The sequence below is a fragment of the Parus major genome, unplaced genomic scaffold (assembly GCF_001522545.3).
Source record: "Parus major isolate Abel unplaced genomic scaffold, Parus_major1.1 Scaffold382, whole genome shotgun sequence".
NCBI lineage: Eukaryota > Metazoa > Chordata > Aves > Passeriformes > Paridae > Parus > Parus major.
The window spans coordinates 15,401-29,212 of NW_015379302.1; the positions used below are offsets into that span (position 1 = coordinate 15,401).

Below are 13,812 nucleotides of genomic sequence, written 5' to 3' on the forward strand. Positions count from 1 at the left end.
GTTGGGACTGGGATCGCGCTGGGATGAAGGCGGCGGGGCCTGGCTGCAGTCAGGGGGTGCCCGGCCCCCACCTTCCCCCACCTTTTCCCCCCGTTTTTTATTCTCTTTATTTTATTTTTTTTTTGGTGAAATCACCTGATAAACGCCAACCGGCGGCCGCCGTTACTCATCCCGGCACCCTCCCGGTACCGCTTCCCCCCGGGGGCGGCTGCAGCTGACTCAGCACCTCCCCCCGGGACCCCCCCAGGGCCCCCCAAAACCACTGTCCCCTTCGGATGTGTCACCTGGTCCAGCCGTGTCCCCACCATGCTCACCTGGGTTTGGGGGGGTCCCAGCACCCCAAATCCTCTCCCTGGGGGCTGTCCCTGCTCCTGGGGGATGGCGGGGTGCCGGTGGTGGCCCCGCTGTCCCCACGGTGGCGTTTGGTGGCTGTTGGGGGGGTGACAAAGTGACGAGGGACACAAGAGGGGTGGGCTGCGGTGGCAGGGGGTGGGGTCTGTCACCTCCCGCCTGTCCCGAGAGCAGCGGGAGGATCCCCGGGGGGAACTGTCCCCTCTGAACTCCGGGGGTATCGTTTTTCCCAGCAAAACCCCCTCCAATTTCGGGCACCTTTAAGGTTTCTTTTTCCAGTTTCAGTTGGGTTGGGTTTTTTTTGGCGTTGTTTTTTGTTGGGTTTTTTTTCTCCCTTTTCTCAGTGTTTTTATCATTTAGGGGAAAAACGAAACAATTCTCAGGGCTCGGGTCCCGCTGTCCCCTGCAGGGGGGAGGGACACGGGGACCGAGGATGCTCCTGGAGCTGCGCTGGGAGCTCCGTGCAGGGCTGGGACTGTCCCGCTCCCCCTGGCCTCAGAGGGATTCTCTGATATCCTGGAAGCTGCAGCCGGAATCTCATTCCCTTGGTCCTTCCAAAGGCATCACCTGCAAGCACAAACCGATCCCAGCCGAACGAGGAATCCCCAGGGATCCATGGGGGATCCAGGAGGGATCCAGGGGGGATCCAGGGACCCCCAGCTCGGCTCGGGGGTGGCGGTGGCAGCTCGTCCCCGCGTCCGCTCCCTCGGGGTTTATAGGAAACGGCTCTGCGAGGAAGCGCCCGGCTCTCCTGCCCGGGTGAGCGTTTCTTTCCAGCCGTGGGCGCCCCGAAAGGCCCCTCAGTGATCCGGTGTGAGTCAAAGCCGGAGCCCTGGGGTGTAACCACAAGCCCCAGAGCTGCCGTGTCACGGGGGAGCCGTGCCAGAGGCGTTTATAAGAAATGGGGGGGCTGCCCTGCAGGGGGAGGGAGCCGGGCTGGCACCGCGGCTGTGCCCACCCATGGGGACAGCTCTGGCTCCGTGGTTCTGATCTCAACCCGCCTGTTCTGCCAGGGCCCCGGTGTCCCTGAGCTTCGGCCTCTCAGCTCAGCCCCCCTTCCCAGGGGTGTCTGGGTCGCCCCAAGGCGCCCAAAGCAGCCAAGGGTGCCCAGAGCACACTGAGGTGAGCCCAGGCACCTGATCCAGCTGGGGGTCCCGGCTGGATAGCAGCATCGTCCTGGTGGCCGTGTCCCCCCAGGGTCCCCTGGGCACACCTGGGCACCCCTGGGCACCCCTGGGCACCCCTGGGCACTGTGTCCAGCAGGGTGGGGGGGTTCCTGCACCATCCCTGTATCCAGCTGTGTTCCAGGATGGAACCCCCAGCACCATCCCTGTATCCAGCTGTGCTCCAGGATGGAACCCCCAGCATCACCCCTGTATCCAGCTGTGTTTCCCCCTGGGTTCCTGTATCCAGCTGTGTTCCAGCTGCCAGCATCCCTCCAGGGTGCCCACATCCCTCCCAGCTGCCCGAATCTGCTCCCTGCCTCAGCCCGGGGTACCCACACCCCGAGCGGGGCTGCTCCCCGCATCCCCCCGCTTCTCCCGCCCCGTCTGTCCCCGCTGTCCCCGCTGTCCCCGTCCCACGTTTGTGACCCCTCTCTTTCCTGGAGAGACACGAGGATTCCACCCGTGGGGACAGGGGACAGCGGTGGTGGCACCTGGAGTGCCCGGGGACCTCCCGCCCTTCACACCCGGCACATCCCGGCCTGGGGGAGGACGCGCCGTGTCCCCTCCTGTCCGAGCCACCGCAGTGTCTCTGATCCCCGTGACGGGACCGGCTCTTTGCAGCGTGACCCCCTCCCGGTCCCCGCGGCCTGAAATGACAGCGCGGGGAGCGGGGACACGCACACAGCGCACAAACACAGCCCCGGCTGCCATGTGCCCAGCGCCATCACGGCTGTCGCGGAGAGACAAGTGCCACCGGGCCCCTCGGGGAGCCGCGGGCCGGCCCGGACCCGCCGCCGAGCTGCGGGGAGGTGACGGAGCCAACGCGCCGTGACACGGGGCTCGCGGACCCCCCCTCGCCACGGCCAGAGCCTCGCCAGAGCCCGCCGGGGGGGACTTCTCGGCTGTCACAACCCATCTGCGTCCGGGACAGCGTCTGCCGGCGCCGTAAGTGGGGTTAAACTCGGGGTCACCCGGATCGAGCATCCCAAAGGGGGGGTTTGTGGATAGGAACACCCCCCGTCCCCTCCCTCCCCAAATTCCTCCGTGTGCTGGCACCCCCGGTTGTCACCAGGGTGATGCTCTGGGCAGGGACAGTGTCCCCCGCTCCCTGCGGGGCTCTCGGGGACAGCAGAGGTGGTGGCCCCGTGGCTGATGTGTCCCCAGGGAGCTGATGTGTCACCGCGGCCATGGGGACACGCGGGGCCGGGAGGGACATGACCCGCGGCTGGCCCCGCTCTGGCCGCTGGCCCAAAATCCAGCAGCCGGCGGCAGCCTGAACTCGCCGTGACCCGCCGGGACCGTGGCTGCGGCCACCGCGGGGCCACCCCAGCACCGGGCCACCCTCACGGGGTCACTGCGCTCCCGGATGGATCCCGATCCTCCACGGGAAAACTGGGGGTGCCCTACACCCCTCCAGGGCTGCGACAGCGGCGTTTTGGGGACAATCTGGCCCTGCCTGGTTGCAGGAGCCGGGTGCCGGCCAGGTGGGATTTGGGGCTGGGGTCCCGCCGGTCTGGCAGAGGCTCAGGGTGTGGGTGGCGTGTGCCACTGCCATCACCTCCATCGCCCCCTCCCCTCCTTCTCGTCCCCCCCCTGTCACCGTCCGGGCTCTCGCGGTGTCGCCGGACCCAGGGGCGGCTCCTTTTAACCCGCGGCTGAAATGAAACCGGCTCCGGCTCCTTCCCCGTGACCTATTTTTAACATTTGATCGCAATTTGTTTGCTTTTTATTGTTTTTCCTTCTCTCTCCTCTCCTTTCCTCCCTCTTCGCTCGCTCCGGCCCCGGGTGCGAGCGCGGTGTCAGCCCCGCGTCACATCAATTAACGCGCGCGGGGCGTCATTTGTCACTTTGCATTTCCCCCAGGCCCCCTCGCCGTGGCCGCGGCGGTGGCGGGGGGCGCACGCCGGGCTGGGGGTGACCCCCCCCGGGGTCACGGGGACGCGAGGTTTTGGGGAGGGGGGGGACCCGGCGGTCGCCGCTGCCGCCGCCCACCTCGGTGGGGTCCCGGTGTTGGGTACGAGGGTCGCTGGCGGGGACCGGGACACCCGAGTCCGGAGCCCCCCCGGCCCCGAGCAGCCGCTGCCGACACCTCCACTTCCGTCGGCAGGGCCCCCACGGGTATTTTTAACTCCCGGCTCTGCCGCTTGGCACGCGTTGAGTGCCCGTCGCCGCCGCTGTCCCGCCTCCGGTTGTCCCCCCGCCCCGGTCCGAGCAGCCCCCGGGGCAGCACCGGACCCTCCGGGGCAGAACCGGACCCTCCGAGGCAGCACCGGACCCACCGGGACTGCACGGGACGGGATTTGGGCTGATGGGGCAGGACCGGACCCTGCTGGGGGTGATCAGAGCAGGGTGGGACCCCACAGAGTGGGATGGGGCCGTGCAGGACAGGATGAGATCCCAAGGGGCAGGATGGGATCCCAAGGGGCAGGATGAGATCCCAAGGGACAGGACGGGATCCCATGGGGCAGGATGAGATCCCAAGGGGCAGGGTGAGATCCCAAGGGGCAGGATGGGATCCCATGGGGCAGGATGAGATCCCAAGGGACAGGACGGGATCCCATGGGGCAGGATGAGATCCCAAGGGACAGGATGGGGGGCTGGAAAGCAGGAACAGACTCCATGGGGCAGGATCAGACACTGTGGGGGAAGGTGGAACCCTGCAGGGGTTGGCCCTTGTGGCTTCTGCAGGGCAGGACCCTCCAGGTGGCCATGGGATGCTGTGGGACAGGACGGGATCTGACAGACGGGACCGTCCCCTGTGGGTCAGGATCGGTCCCAGTGAGTCAGGATCGATCCCAGTGGGTCAGGATCGGTCCCAATGGGTCAGGATCGGTCCCAGTGGGTCAGGATCGATCCCAGTGGGTCAGGATCGATCCCAGTGGGTCAGGACCACTACCTGTGGGGCCGCATCCACATCCCCATCCCTCCCACCGGGCAGGACCATCCTCATCCCCATCCCAGAGGGGTCCAGCCCCCCATGTCCCCACATCACCCGTGTCCCCCCGGCCCGCGGGACCCCTCCCCTGTCCGGATCCCCAACCGGGGGGGGACTTTGGGGAGGGCTGTGGCGGCGGGGCGGGTGATCCCGCACACGCGGTGCCCGCGGGGGCCGCGTGTTGTCAGAAGCTGTAGCCCGTGTCTCGCCCGCCGTCCCCCCGCGCACATCACTCCCCGGCCTTCGCCTCCCGCTGACGAAGAGGAAGGGCCGGGGGCGCCAGCCCGGAGCCCCCCGCGCCCCCGTCACGCTAAGCCGGCCGGACAGGGGCTGCAGCCCCCCGGCGCTCCCCAGGGAGCCGCGGCTCTTCGCCGAGGATGCGGCTCCCGCTGAAGAAAATCGCCTCGTACAGGAGCGGGGCGAGGGGCCGGGGACGGCGGCGGGGGGTGAAACGGACTCCCCCCGGCCCGGCGGGTGCTGGCGGGGGGGCCCCGCGGACCCCCCGAGCCGCGCACGGTGGCGGCCTGATGCGCTCACACGGGCACAGCTGAGCCCTTGCACACCCGTGGGGTCCCCGGCACACCCGGACACCCACCCGGACCCCTCTCACACTCGGGGAGCCCCTCGCACACCCCGGCAGCCCCCTCAGCCCCCCCAGCCCGTCACACACACCTTTGCACACCCACGGACACCCCCGGGAACACTTTTGCACACCCACGCAGCCGCTGATCCCCTCCCGGTGTTCCCGGCCCACTCGCGGGGGGCACCCCGGACACGGTGACAGCCGAGCGCGGTGTCACCGAGCCGGGGACACGGTGGGCAGCTCACGCTGCCGCCTCCCACGCGGGGCTGCCGTGACCAGGCTGAGGAAGAGGAGGAGGAGGGTCGCTCTCCGGGGGAGAGGGGACAGGAGGGACCAGTGACCCTGGGCCACCGCTCGGTCCCGGCAGCGGGACCACCCCAGGGAGGGGATTTTGGGGGGGAATCTCCTGGTGGGACCCCCGGTGCCCCCCGGGGGCGCAGTGACAGCGGCGTTGGACAGGGGACACGGGGGACACGGGGGACACGGGTGGCACGGGTGGCACGGGGGACACGGGAGACACGGGGGACACGGGGGACACGGGGGACACGGGGGACAGCGGTGCTGGCGGCGCGGGGCTCAGCACCAGCGGGGTTTTGGGTGGCAGCGGCTGGAACGATGTTAATGACTTTTCTTCCTGTCGCTCTCCTTTTACACCGAGGGCAGCTCCGTAACCAGAGCCGCTTCCTTCCCTGAGATTAAGGAGCCGTCTGCTCGCCCTCCCCGGGCCGCTGAGCCACCCCCCCGCGCCCCGCCCCGCCGAGCTGCCACCGAATTGTCACCCCCGGCTGGCCCTGGTGGCGCTGGGGAAGGGACACCCACCCCTGTCACCCTTGGGTGCCCCTTTCCCACGAACCGGGGGGCTGAGCGCCCTCCCAGCGCTGCTCAGAAATTGGGCAGGGGGGTTCGAGAGGCTCCCCACGACCCTGCCCCGCTCCCCTCCTCCCCTCCCCTCCCTGGGGCTCCCCCAAAGCGGGGGGCTCCCCCAAAGCGGGGGGCTGCAGGGGGTTTGGGGCAGGAAGAGGAGGGTGACACCGCTGGGGTGCAGCGTGAGGAGCCGCGGCCTGTGGGGGGACCCTCCACGGGGGGAACCGAGCCCCCCCAAACCCACCACTGGCTCTGCCTGCTGCCCACCGCTCCCCGGCCGTGACTCGATTTCCCCAGCCCGCTGTGACTCACAGGACGCTGCTGGTGGCGAGGGACCCCGCCAGTTTTACAGGGGTGGGGGGGACAGAACCCTTGTGGTGGCCCCACTGTGGGACAGAAGGGAGCCCGGGGGGGTTTGGGGAGGGGTCCCAGGGTCTCTCTGCTCCGGGGTAGGGAGCGGGGATGAGGCTCCGTCCCTCCCGGCCGGCGCTGGCTGCAGGTGGGCGGCGGATGCGGCCCCGGGCCGGGGGTCCCCCGGGTGGGTGGCAGGTGGCCGGGCCGGGCCGGGGGCCCTGCGGTTTGCAATTCATCCCTCCATGAAGCGCTCGTCACCGCTCTGCCTTCGAGCAGCGGCGAGATGCAAATTCCTCCGGGGTGGGGGCAGTATTTTTGGTTTTCCCTGAGACCAAATTTAGCCCCCCGCGGGTGCCCGGTGCCCTCGTGCTCGTTTTTAATAATGAAAACAGGAACGATGCCACTGACTAAGAAAATTACCCTCAGGTTTCCCCCTCGCTCCCCAGAAGCCGAATTCCTGCCGGCTCCTTCCACGGCAGAGGCAGAACCTGCCCGGGGGGGCTGGGCTGGAGGAAGCTGTGGGGTTTGGGGACACTTTGGGGACACTTTGGGGACACTTTGGGGACTTCAGAATTGCACCCCCGGCTGGGTTCAAGCCTCTGCCCGGTCCCTGTGCGGGGTTTTGGTGGCGGGATGACACGGTGACATTCCCCAGAGGGGACAGGGGATATCCGGGATGATCCCCCCACCCAGGGTCTCACCGTGCCGGGAGACCCCCAGGGATGGGAGAAACTGAGGAACGGGGCGATGCCAGGCTTGGCTCGAGGATGTTTGGGATGCCCGGGAATCCACAAGGGATGTCACCCGTGGTGACAAATGTGTCCCCAACCCCCCCGGGGCGTATCCTGCAGCCGAGCCGCTTCCTCCTGGCCCCTCTGTGCGGGCGTTTGGCGAGTGCCGGAAGCCACACGGGTGCCCAGGAGGGAGCGGGCACGGCGGCCACACGGTGCTGGCCTCGGCCACCACCGCCCCCCACCCCCGGGGACCCCCTGCTGTGACACGCGAGCCTGGCATCAGCCACCGGCAGAGGGGAAACTGAGGCACGGCGCTGGGAAGGGAGGGGCTTTAACCCCGAGGAGGTCCCGGAGCTCCCGCGCTCCAGGAAGGGCCCTGCGGGTGAGGATGGAGGGGGGTGGGGAGGGGTCGGACCCCCCAAATCTCGGTGGTCCCTCTTTGTGGAGGGCCGAGCTCAGGACTGTCCCATCCCAAGGGACCCTGTGTCCCAGAGGTGTCCGGGGTGTCCCAAAAGTGTCCCGGAGGTGTCCGGGGTGTCCCAAAAGTGTCCCGGAGGTGTCTGGGGTGTCCCAAAAGTGTTCGGGGTGTCCCACAGGTGTCCCAGAGGTGTCCTGGGTGTCCCAAAAGTGTCCTGGGTGTCCCGGAGGTGTCCGGGGTGTCCCAAAAGTGTCCCAGAGATGTCCTGGGTGTCCCACAGGTGTCCCACAGGTGTCCTGGGTGTCCCCAAGGTGTCTGGGGTGTCCCACAGGTGTCCTGGGTGTCCCCAAGGTGTCCGGGGTGTCCCCGAACACCCCTGTCGCCTGCCGATGGGACAGCTGGTGGTCAAGGTGACCGTCAGGACACGGCTCCTGTCCCTCCTGTCCCTCCTGTCCCTCCTGTCCCTCCTGGCCCTGCTCGAGTCCCGGCTGCACGGGGACACTTGTGACAACAATCTCCCCAGGAGTCCTGCCGCGTCTTCCAGTGTCCCTGGTGTCACTTTACCGTGCCAGGGGGACACTCAAGGGCGTGACATCCTGGGGACAGGGCCACTCTCCTCGTCCCTCCCCTCCGGACCCCTCTGGCACCATCCAGGACCCTCAGGGCGAGGGGTGGAGGTGGCGGGTCCCCAGCTGTGGGCACGGTGGGGACACTGGCGAGCCCGACACCCTCTGGGTGGCCACGCCGGCTGATCCCGCAGCGGGGACAGCGTCCGTGTGAATTTATCCTCGGCGGCGATGGCAAAACGGGAATGAATTAGCACGAGGTGACGTCAGGAGCGTTTGTGCCTCGCTTCCCCCCCCCGTTAATGAGTGGCTCCCCCCCCTCCTCATCCTTAACCCCCCCTCCGGCCTTTGTTTTTCCCTCCTAGAAAAATATTATTCTGGAAATTTCCTTGTTTTCCTTCTTTTTCTCACTTGGGAACTCGGCAGAGGGAGGGGGTCTCAGCTCGGTGGGTGGGGAGGGGGTGGCAGCGGTCTGGGGGTGCCCCGGGAGGGTGGGGACAGCTGGACGGGGGGATGCTGTCCCCACTGCCAACCTCGGGGGGTCCGGAAAGCGTGGGGAGGGGGCGGCGGGGGTCAGCAGGAGGGGCTTTGCAGAGAGATTGAAGGCCGGGATCCCTCTGAACAATGGCACGGCTGGAGAGCCGGCCCGGGTGGCTGCTGAGCTGTGTCTGCTGGGCCAATTCAACCCCCGGGACACCCCCGAGCCCCTCCCGCCTGCCCCGGGGGTCCTGGGGGTCCCATCCATCCACCCCCCACGGCCACCCTGCGCAGCCTCAACTCCCCATTTCCTCCTGTCCCACAGCTCCGGGGAGAAGCAGGGCTGTCCCCATTCCTCATTGACCTGTCCCCATCCCTGTCCCCATCCTCATCCCTGTCCCCATCCTCATCCCTGTCCCCATCTTCATCCTTGTCCCCATCTTCATCCCTGTACCCATCTCCACCCCTGTTATCCTCACCCGTGTTCCCATCTCCAGTTGTCCCCACTCCCATTCCCGTCCCCATCTCTGTTCCTGTCCCCTGTTGCCATTCCTGTCCCCTTCCTGCCATCTTGTTCCCATCCTTATCCCAGTCCTCATTCCTGTCCCTTGTCCCTGTCCTCATCCCTATCCCTGTCCCTGTCCCCATTCCTGTCCTGTGTCCCTGTCCCCATCCCTGTCTCCATTCCTGTCCCCATCCCTGTCCCTGTCCCCATTCCTGTCCTGTGTCCCTGTCCCCATCCCTGTCTCCATTCCTGTCCCCATCCCTATCCCTGTCCCCATTCCTGTCCTGTGTCCCTGTCCCNCCCCATTCCTGTCCTGTGTCCCTGTCCCCATCCCTGTCTCCATTCCTGTCCCCATCCCTATCCCTGTCCCCATTCCTGTCCTGTGTCCCTGTCCCTGTCCCCGTCCCCATCCCCAGTCCTGTCCCTTGTCCCCATCCTTGTCCCTGTCCCCATCCTTGTCCCTGTCCCCACTCCTGTCCCCATCCTTGTCCCTGTCCCCACTCCTGTCCCCTGTCCCCTGCTGCTCCCGCTGTCCCGTGGTGATCTCCACCCATGACCGCGGATCCCTGTGGGTTCAGGGCTGCATTTTCCCTCTTCAAGGGTCCCCTTTTCCCTCTTCCCCCACCCGCAGGTGTCGGGAAGGACTCAGAGCTGCCCGGAGCGGGGACAGTGGCGCTGTCACCCGTCCTTCCGTGCGGTGTGGGAGCGGCGGGGTGGCACCGAGCCCCACCGGGAATGGAAAATATTGACGGGAGCCGAGCTGGGCACCTGCCAAGGGAAGCGGCCAGGGCAGAGCCAAATGCCTCGATGGTGGCTGCAGGGGACACCGGGACTTCCCCAGGCACAGCGGGGTCAAGGACAGGTGCCGGGAAGGCCTGGCCTCGGGGTGGGCACGGGACAGGCACGGGACGGGCTCGGCTGAGCTCCCCGGGGGTCTCAGAGCACCCCAAAACCAGCGGAAGAGAGGGAACCGAGCCCTCATCGTGTCACCCCTCCAGCAGCGACACCAGAGTAGGGGAGGACCCCAATTATCCCTTCCCTGTGTCCCCCCAAACCCCACGGCAGGAGCGTGGCTCCCCCCACCTTGTCCCTCCATCCCCACACTTGTCCCCGGTGTCCCCACCCCTGCCACGCTCCTCCCGTGTCCCCCCATCTCCTCTCCCCGTGCCCCACGTCCCCTCCACGTGTCCCCCGTCCCGTCCCTGGCTCCGGGTCCCCCTCCCCGCCCCCGGCCCGCCCCGGTTCTGTGCCGCCCCCGCGGGGGTGGGGAGGGCTGGCAGGGCGGAGCTCCCGGAGCGGAGCCGCTTCTTTGGATAAGAGGCGCGGGGCCCTGTGCCGGTGGAGCGTGTGAGGGCAGCGGCACCGGCGGGGCGCGGAGCATCCCCCCCTCACCCCACGGCGCTTTTTGGGCTTTTCTGGGTGTTTTCGGTAGTTTTTTGAGGGGTTGTTTTTTTTTGTTGGGTTTTTTTTTTTCCCACACTTTTTGGCTGTCCCAGAGCCGCCGCCGCAGCTCGGGGACCCCCACCCGGGACCACCGGGCATGGAGGGGGCGGCGGGAGCCCGGCCAGGCGGGCAGCGCTGACCGGAGCCGCGTCCCGGGGCCGCCGCCGGCGGGGACCCCCCATGAGCGGCTGAGCGGGGCCGGTGCCCCCCGCCCGTCCATGGGCGCGCTGGAGCCGGGCACCGGAGCCCCCCGGGCCGCCGCCCCCATGCTCAGCACCGCCGCCAGCCTCGCCAAGGAGCCGCCGGGCCCCCGGGACGCCGCCGCCGCTTTCTTCGGTGATGGCGGGGGACCGGAACCGGGAGCCCCTCCGCTCCCTTACGGCGCTCCCGGCGGTTTCGGCGGCCGGTTCCTGGGGCCGTGCCCGCCGTACCGGGCTCCGCCGCCTCCCGCCGCTCCGGTGGAAGGTTACGCGGGTGCCGAGGGCGGTTTCGGCGGCGGGGGGGGCCCGCTGTGCCCCCCGCTCTGTGCCCTGCCCGGCTACAGGGCGGCCGGGAAGGTGCAGGTGATGCTCAACAATTACCCGCTCTGGGCCAAGTTCCACAAGCACCAGACCGAGATGATCATCACCAAACAGGGCAGGTGAGCCGGGAGGAACGGGAGAGAGCTCTGGGGAGGACCGGAGAGCCGGGGAGAACCGGGGGGAACCGGGAGGAACCGGGGCTGGGGTGCGGCGGGGAACTGGGAGGGATTGGGGTGCGCTGGAGCGCACCGGGACGGAGCGGGAATGGGGATGGGAGGGGACAGGGAACTGTCGCAAGACGCGTGAGGCAGCGGAGGGGACCTGAGGGCACCGAGGGGAACCTGAGAGCACCGGGGACAGAGACCGGCAGCGCCACCCGGACCCGCACGGGCACACCGGGGGTGGCGGGGGTCCGGTGTGGCACGGGGGGTGCGGGGACACCGGCAGTGAGGGGGGTGGGACAGGCCGGGGGGGGCTGAGGGGTCCTGCCTCGCCTCCCTAAAGAGCTGGGAGGTGTTTGTGGAGCTGGGGGTGCAAGAGGGGGCTCCCAGGTTTCGAGAAAAGCCTGGGAGGAGGAGGCAAAGCACCCCAGACATCCCCTGGTGCTGTTCGCTTGTGGGAAGGAGAAAAGGGTCTGGGGGTGTCCCCACGTGTATCAGGGAGGGACATGGGACTCGGTGACAGGAAGGTGGCAGAGGTGGCGTCGCTGCCAGGGGTCTGCGGGCGGCTTTGATCCGGCCCCAACCCACGGGCCGGATCCGGAGCTCGGCGCTGCAACAAGTGGCGAGGAGCTGCTGCCGCCCCGCAGCGCCGTGCGAGGGTGGGTGACACCCCCGCCACTCGCTGTCCCCTCCGCGGGGTGAAAACCCCCCCGAGGGTGGGTGACACCCCCGCCACTCGCTGTCCCCTCCGCGGGGTGAAAACCCCCCCGAGGGTGGGTGACACCCCCGCCACTCCCTGTCCCCTCCGCGGGGTGAAAACCCCTCGTTGCTCTGTGGGGCACTGTGCCCCACGTGTGACCAGGGAAGGGGGAGCGTCCTGGCCACGTCTCGCTCGCCAAAAGCGCCTTTGGTGTCGCCACAGCCCTCGCTGTCCCCTCCGGCCCGCGCTGCAGGTCGGGGGGGTTTTTGGGGGGGTTTAGGATTATCCCCAGCTCTGTCAAAACCTCAGTTTGGGGGTCTGGGTGCCACGCGGGCCCTGTGGGGGTCCACGACTCGCAGCAAGGGGAGCCCAAAATGCTGAGCTCGTCCTTCGTCCCCACATTGGGGTGATGAGGATGAGGAACCGGACTTTGCTGCACTTCGGGTGTCTCAATGGGATCAGGGTGGGAATGGGATCAGTGGGAATGGGATCAGGGTGGGAATGGGATCACTCTGGGAATGGGATCACTCTGGGAATGGGATCAGGCTGGGAATGGGATCAGGCTGGGAATGGGATCACTAGGAACAGGATAACTCTGGGAATGGGATCACTCTGGGAATGGGATCACCGGCAATGGGATCACTGGCAATGGGATCACGTTGGGAATGGGATCACTGGCAATGGGATCACTCTGGCAATGGGATCACTCTGGCAATGGGATCACAGCAGGGCTCACACAGAGCTCAGCAGCCCAGATCATCCCGAGGGGCTCCCCAAACCCTCTGCCCAGGGGGAAACAGAGCCGCGTCCCCCCGCTGTGCCCTCAGCAGCTGGCACAGCCCCCCCTGCAGCCCCCCCTGCCCAGCCCCATCCCCGTGCCCGGGGGGTCCCTTTCTGCCCGGCCTCGCCCCCCGGCTCGCTCGGCCGAGAGACAGATGGTGTCACTTCGATGCTGAGCCCAACCTGCTTAATGTGTTGGAAGTCTAAACACGTTAGGGCCGCTTGGTTTGCCACGGCCCCGCTCCCAGCGCCGGCACGGATGGGGTGACACGTCCCCAGTGCCACCCTAGGGGGTGACACGTCCCCAGTGCCACCCTAGGGGCTGCCGGGGACCCCAAACCGGTGCTTGTTGACCCTTCAGGCCTTGCAGGAATGTGCTAAAATTCCTCTTTTTGGCGTTTTTTCCCCCCCTTTTCACCTCTTTTTCCCAGCTGGGTGCTGGGAGCTCTCCCTGCTGTGTCAGGGTCTGGGGAATTGGGGTGGCCCCACAGATCCCGTCCCCCCCTGCCCTGCCCCGACTGAAACCAGGCGATTTTGGGGTTTTTTCCCCAGCACCATCCCCCCACCATGAGGGGCTGAGTGAGGGGGGCTCGCTCTGTGCAGGGGGGGCTCGGGGCGAGCCCAGCCCGTGGAGAGCGTCAAAGTCAGAGCCACAGAACATCCGTTTTCCCCCGAGCCTGAGCCGCTCGTGCAGCGCTCGGCGTGCAGGGCTGCTGAGACAGGAAAAACCCCAGCGCGGGGCTCCAGGGGGGCCTGAACCCCAAAAAGGGGACCCGAACCCCAAAAAGGGGACCCGAACCCCGAAACGGGATCCGAGAGGGACCCGAAACCCAAAAAGGGGACCCGAGGGGAACCTGAACCCCAAAAAGGGGACCCAAACCCCAAAAGGGAACCCAAGGGGGACACAAAACCCAAAAAGGGGATCCGAGGGGGGATCTGAACTCCAAAAAGGGGACCCGAGGTGGGACATGAACCCCAAAAGGGGATCCGAGGGGGACTCGAACCCCAAAAAAGGGGCTTGTACCCCAAAAAGAGGACCCGAGGGAGGACCAGAACCCCAAGAGGGGACCCGAGGGGGACCCGAACCCCAAATCTGGGACCTGCCAGGCTGGGGGGCTCTGGGGCAGGACATGGGACACGTTCCCATCCCGCCGGTTCCTCAGCGCTGATGGGGTGCGGCCCCCCCGGGACCCCCGGGGAGGATTTGGGGCTGGGGGCTGGGTTGGGGACACGGTGGCACTGGGGTGACCCTGG

General features: G+C 67.6%; 1 protein-coding gene across 1 annotated transcript in view; it reads left to right on the plus strand.

Annotated features, from left to right (window-relative positions):
- Window positions 1–10,267: 10,267 nt before the first annotated feature.
- Window positions 10,268–13,812, plus strand: part of TBX21 (T-box transcription factor 21) — a gene marked incomplete at its 3' end in the record, with an annotated part of 11,911 nt that continues 8,366 nt past the window's right edge. Inside the window, exon 1 of the mRNA XM_033511608.1 lies at window positions 10,268–11,036. Within this exon, the coding sequence (XP_033367499.1) occupies window positions 10,615–11,036 (422 nt within the window). The remainder of the gene's footprint in view (window positions 11,037–13,812) is intronic.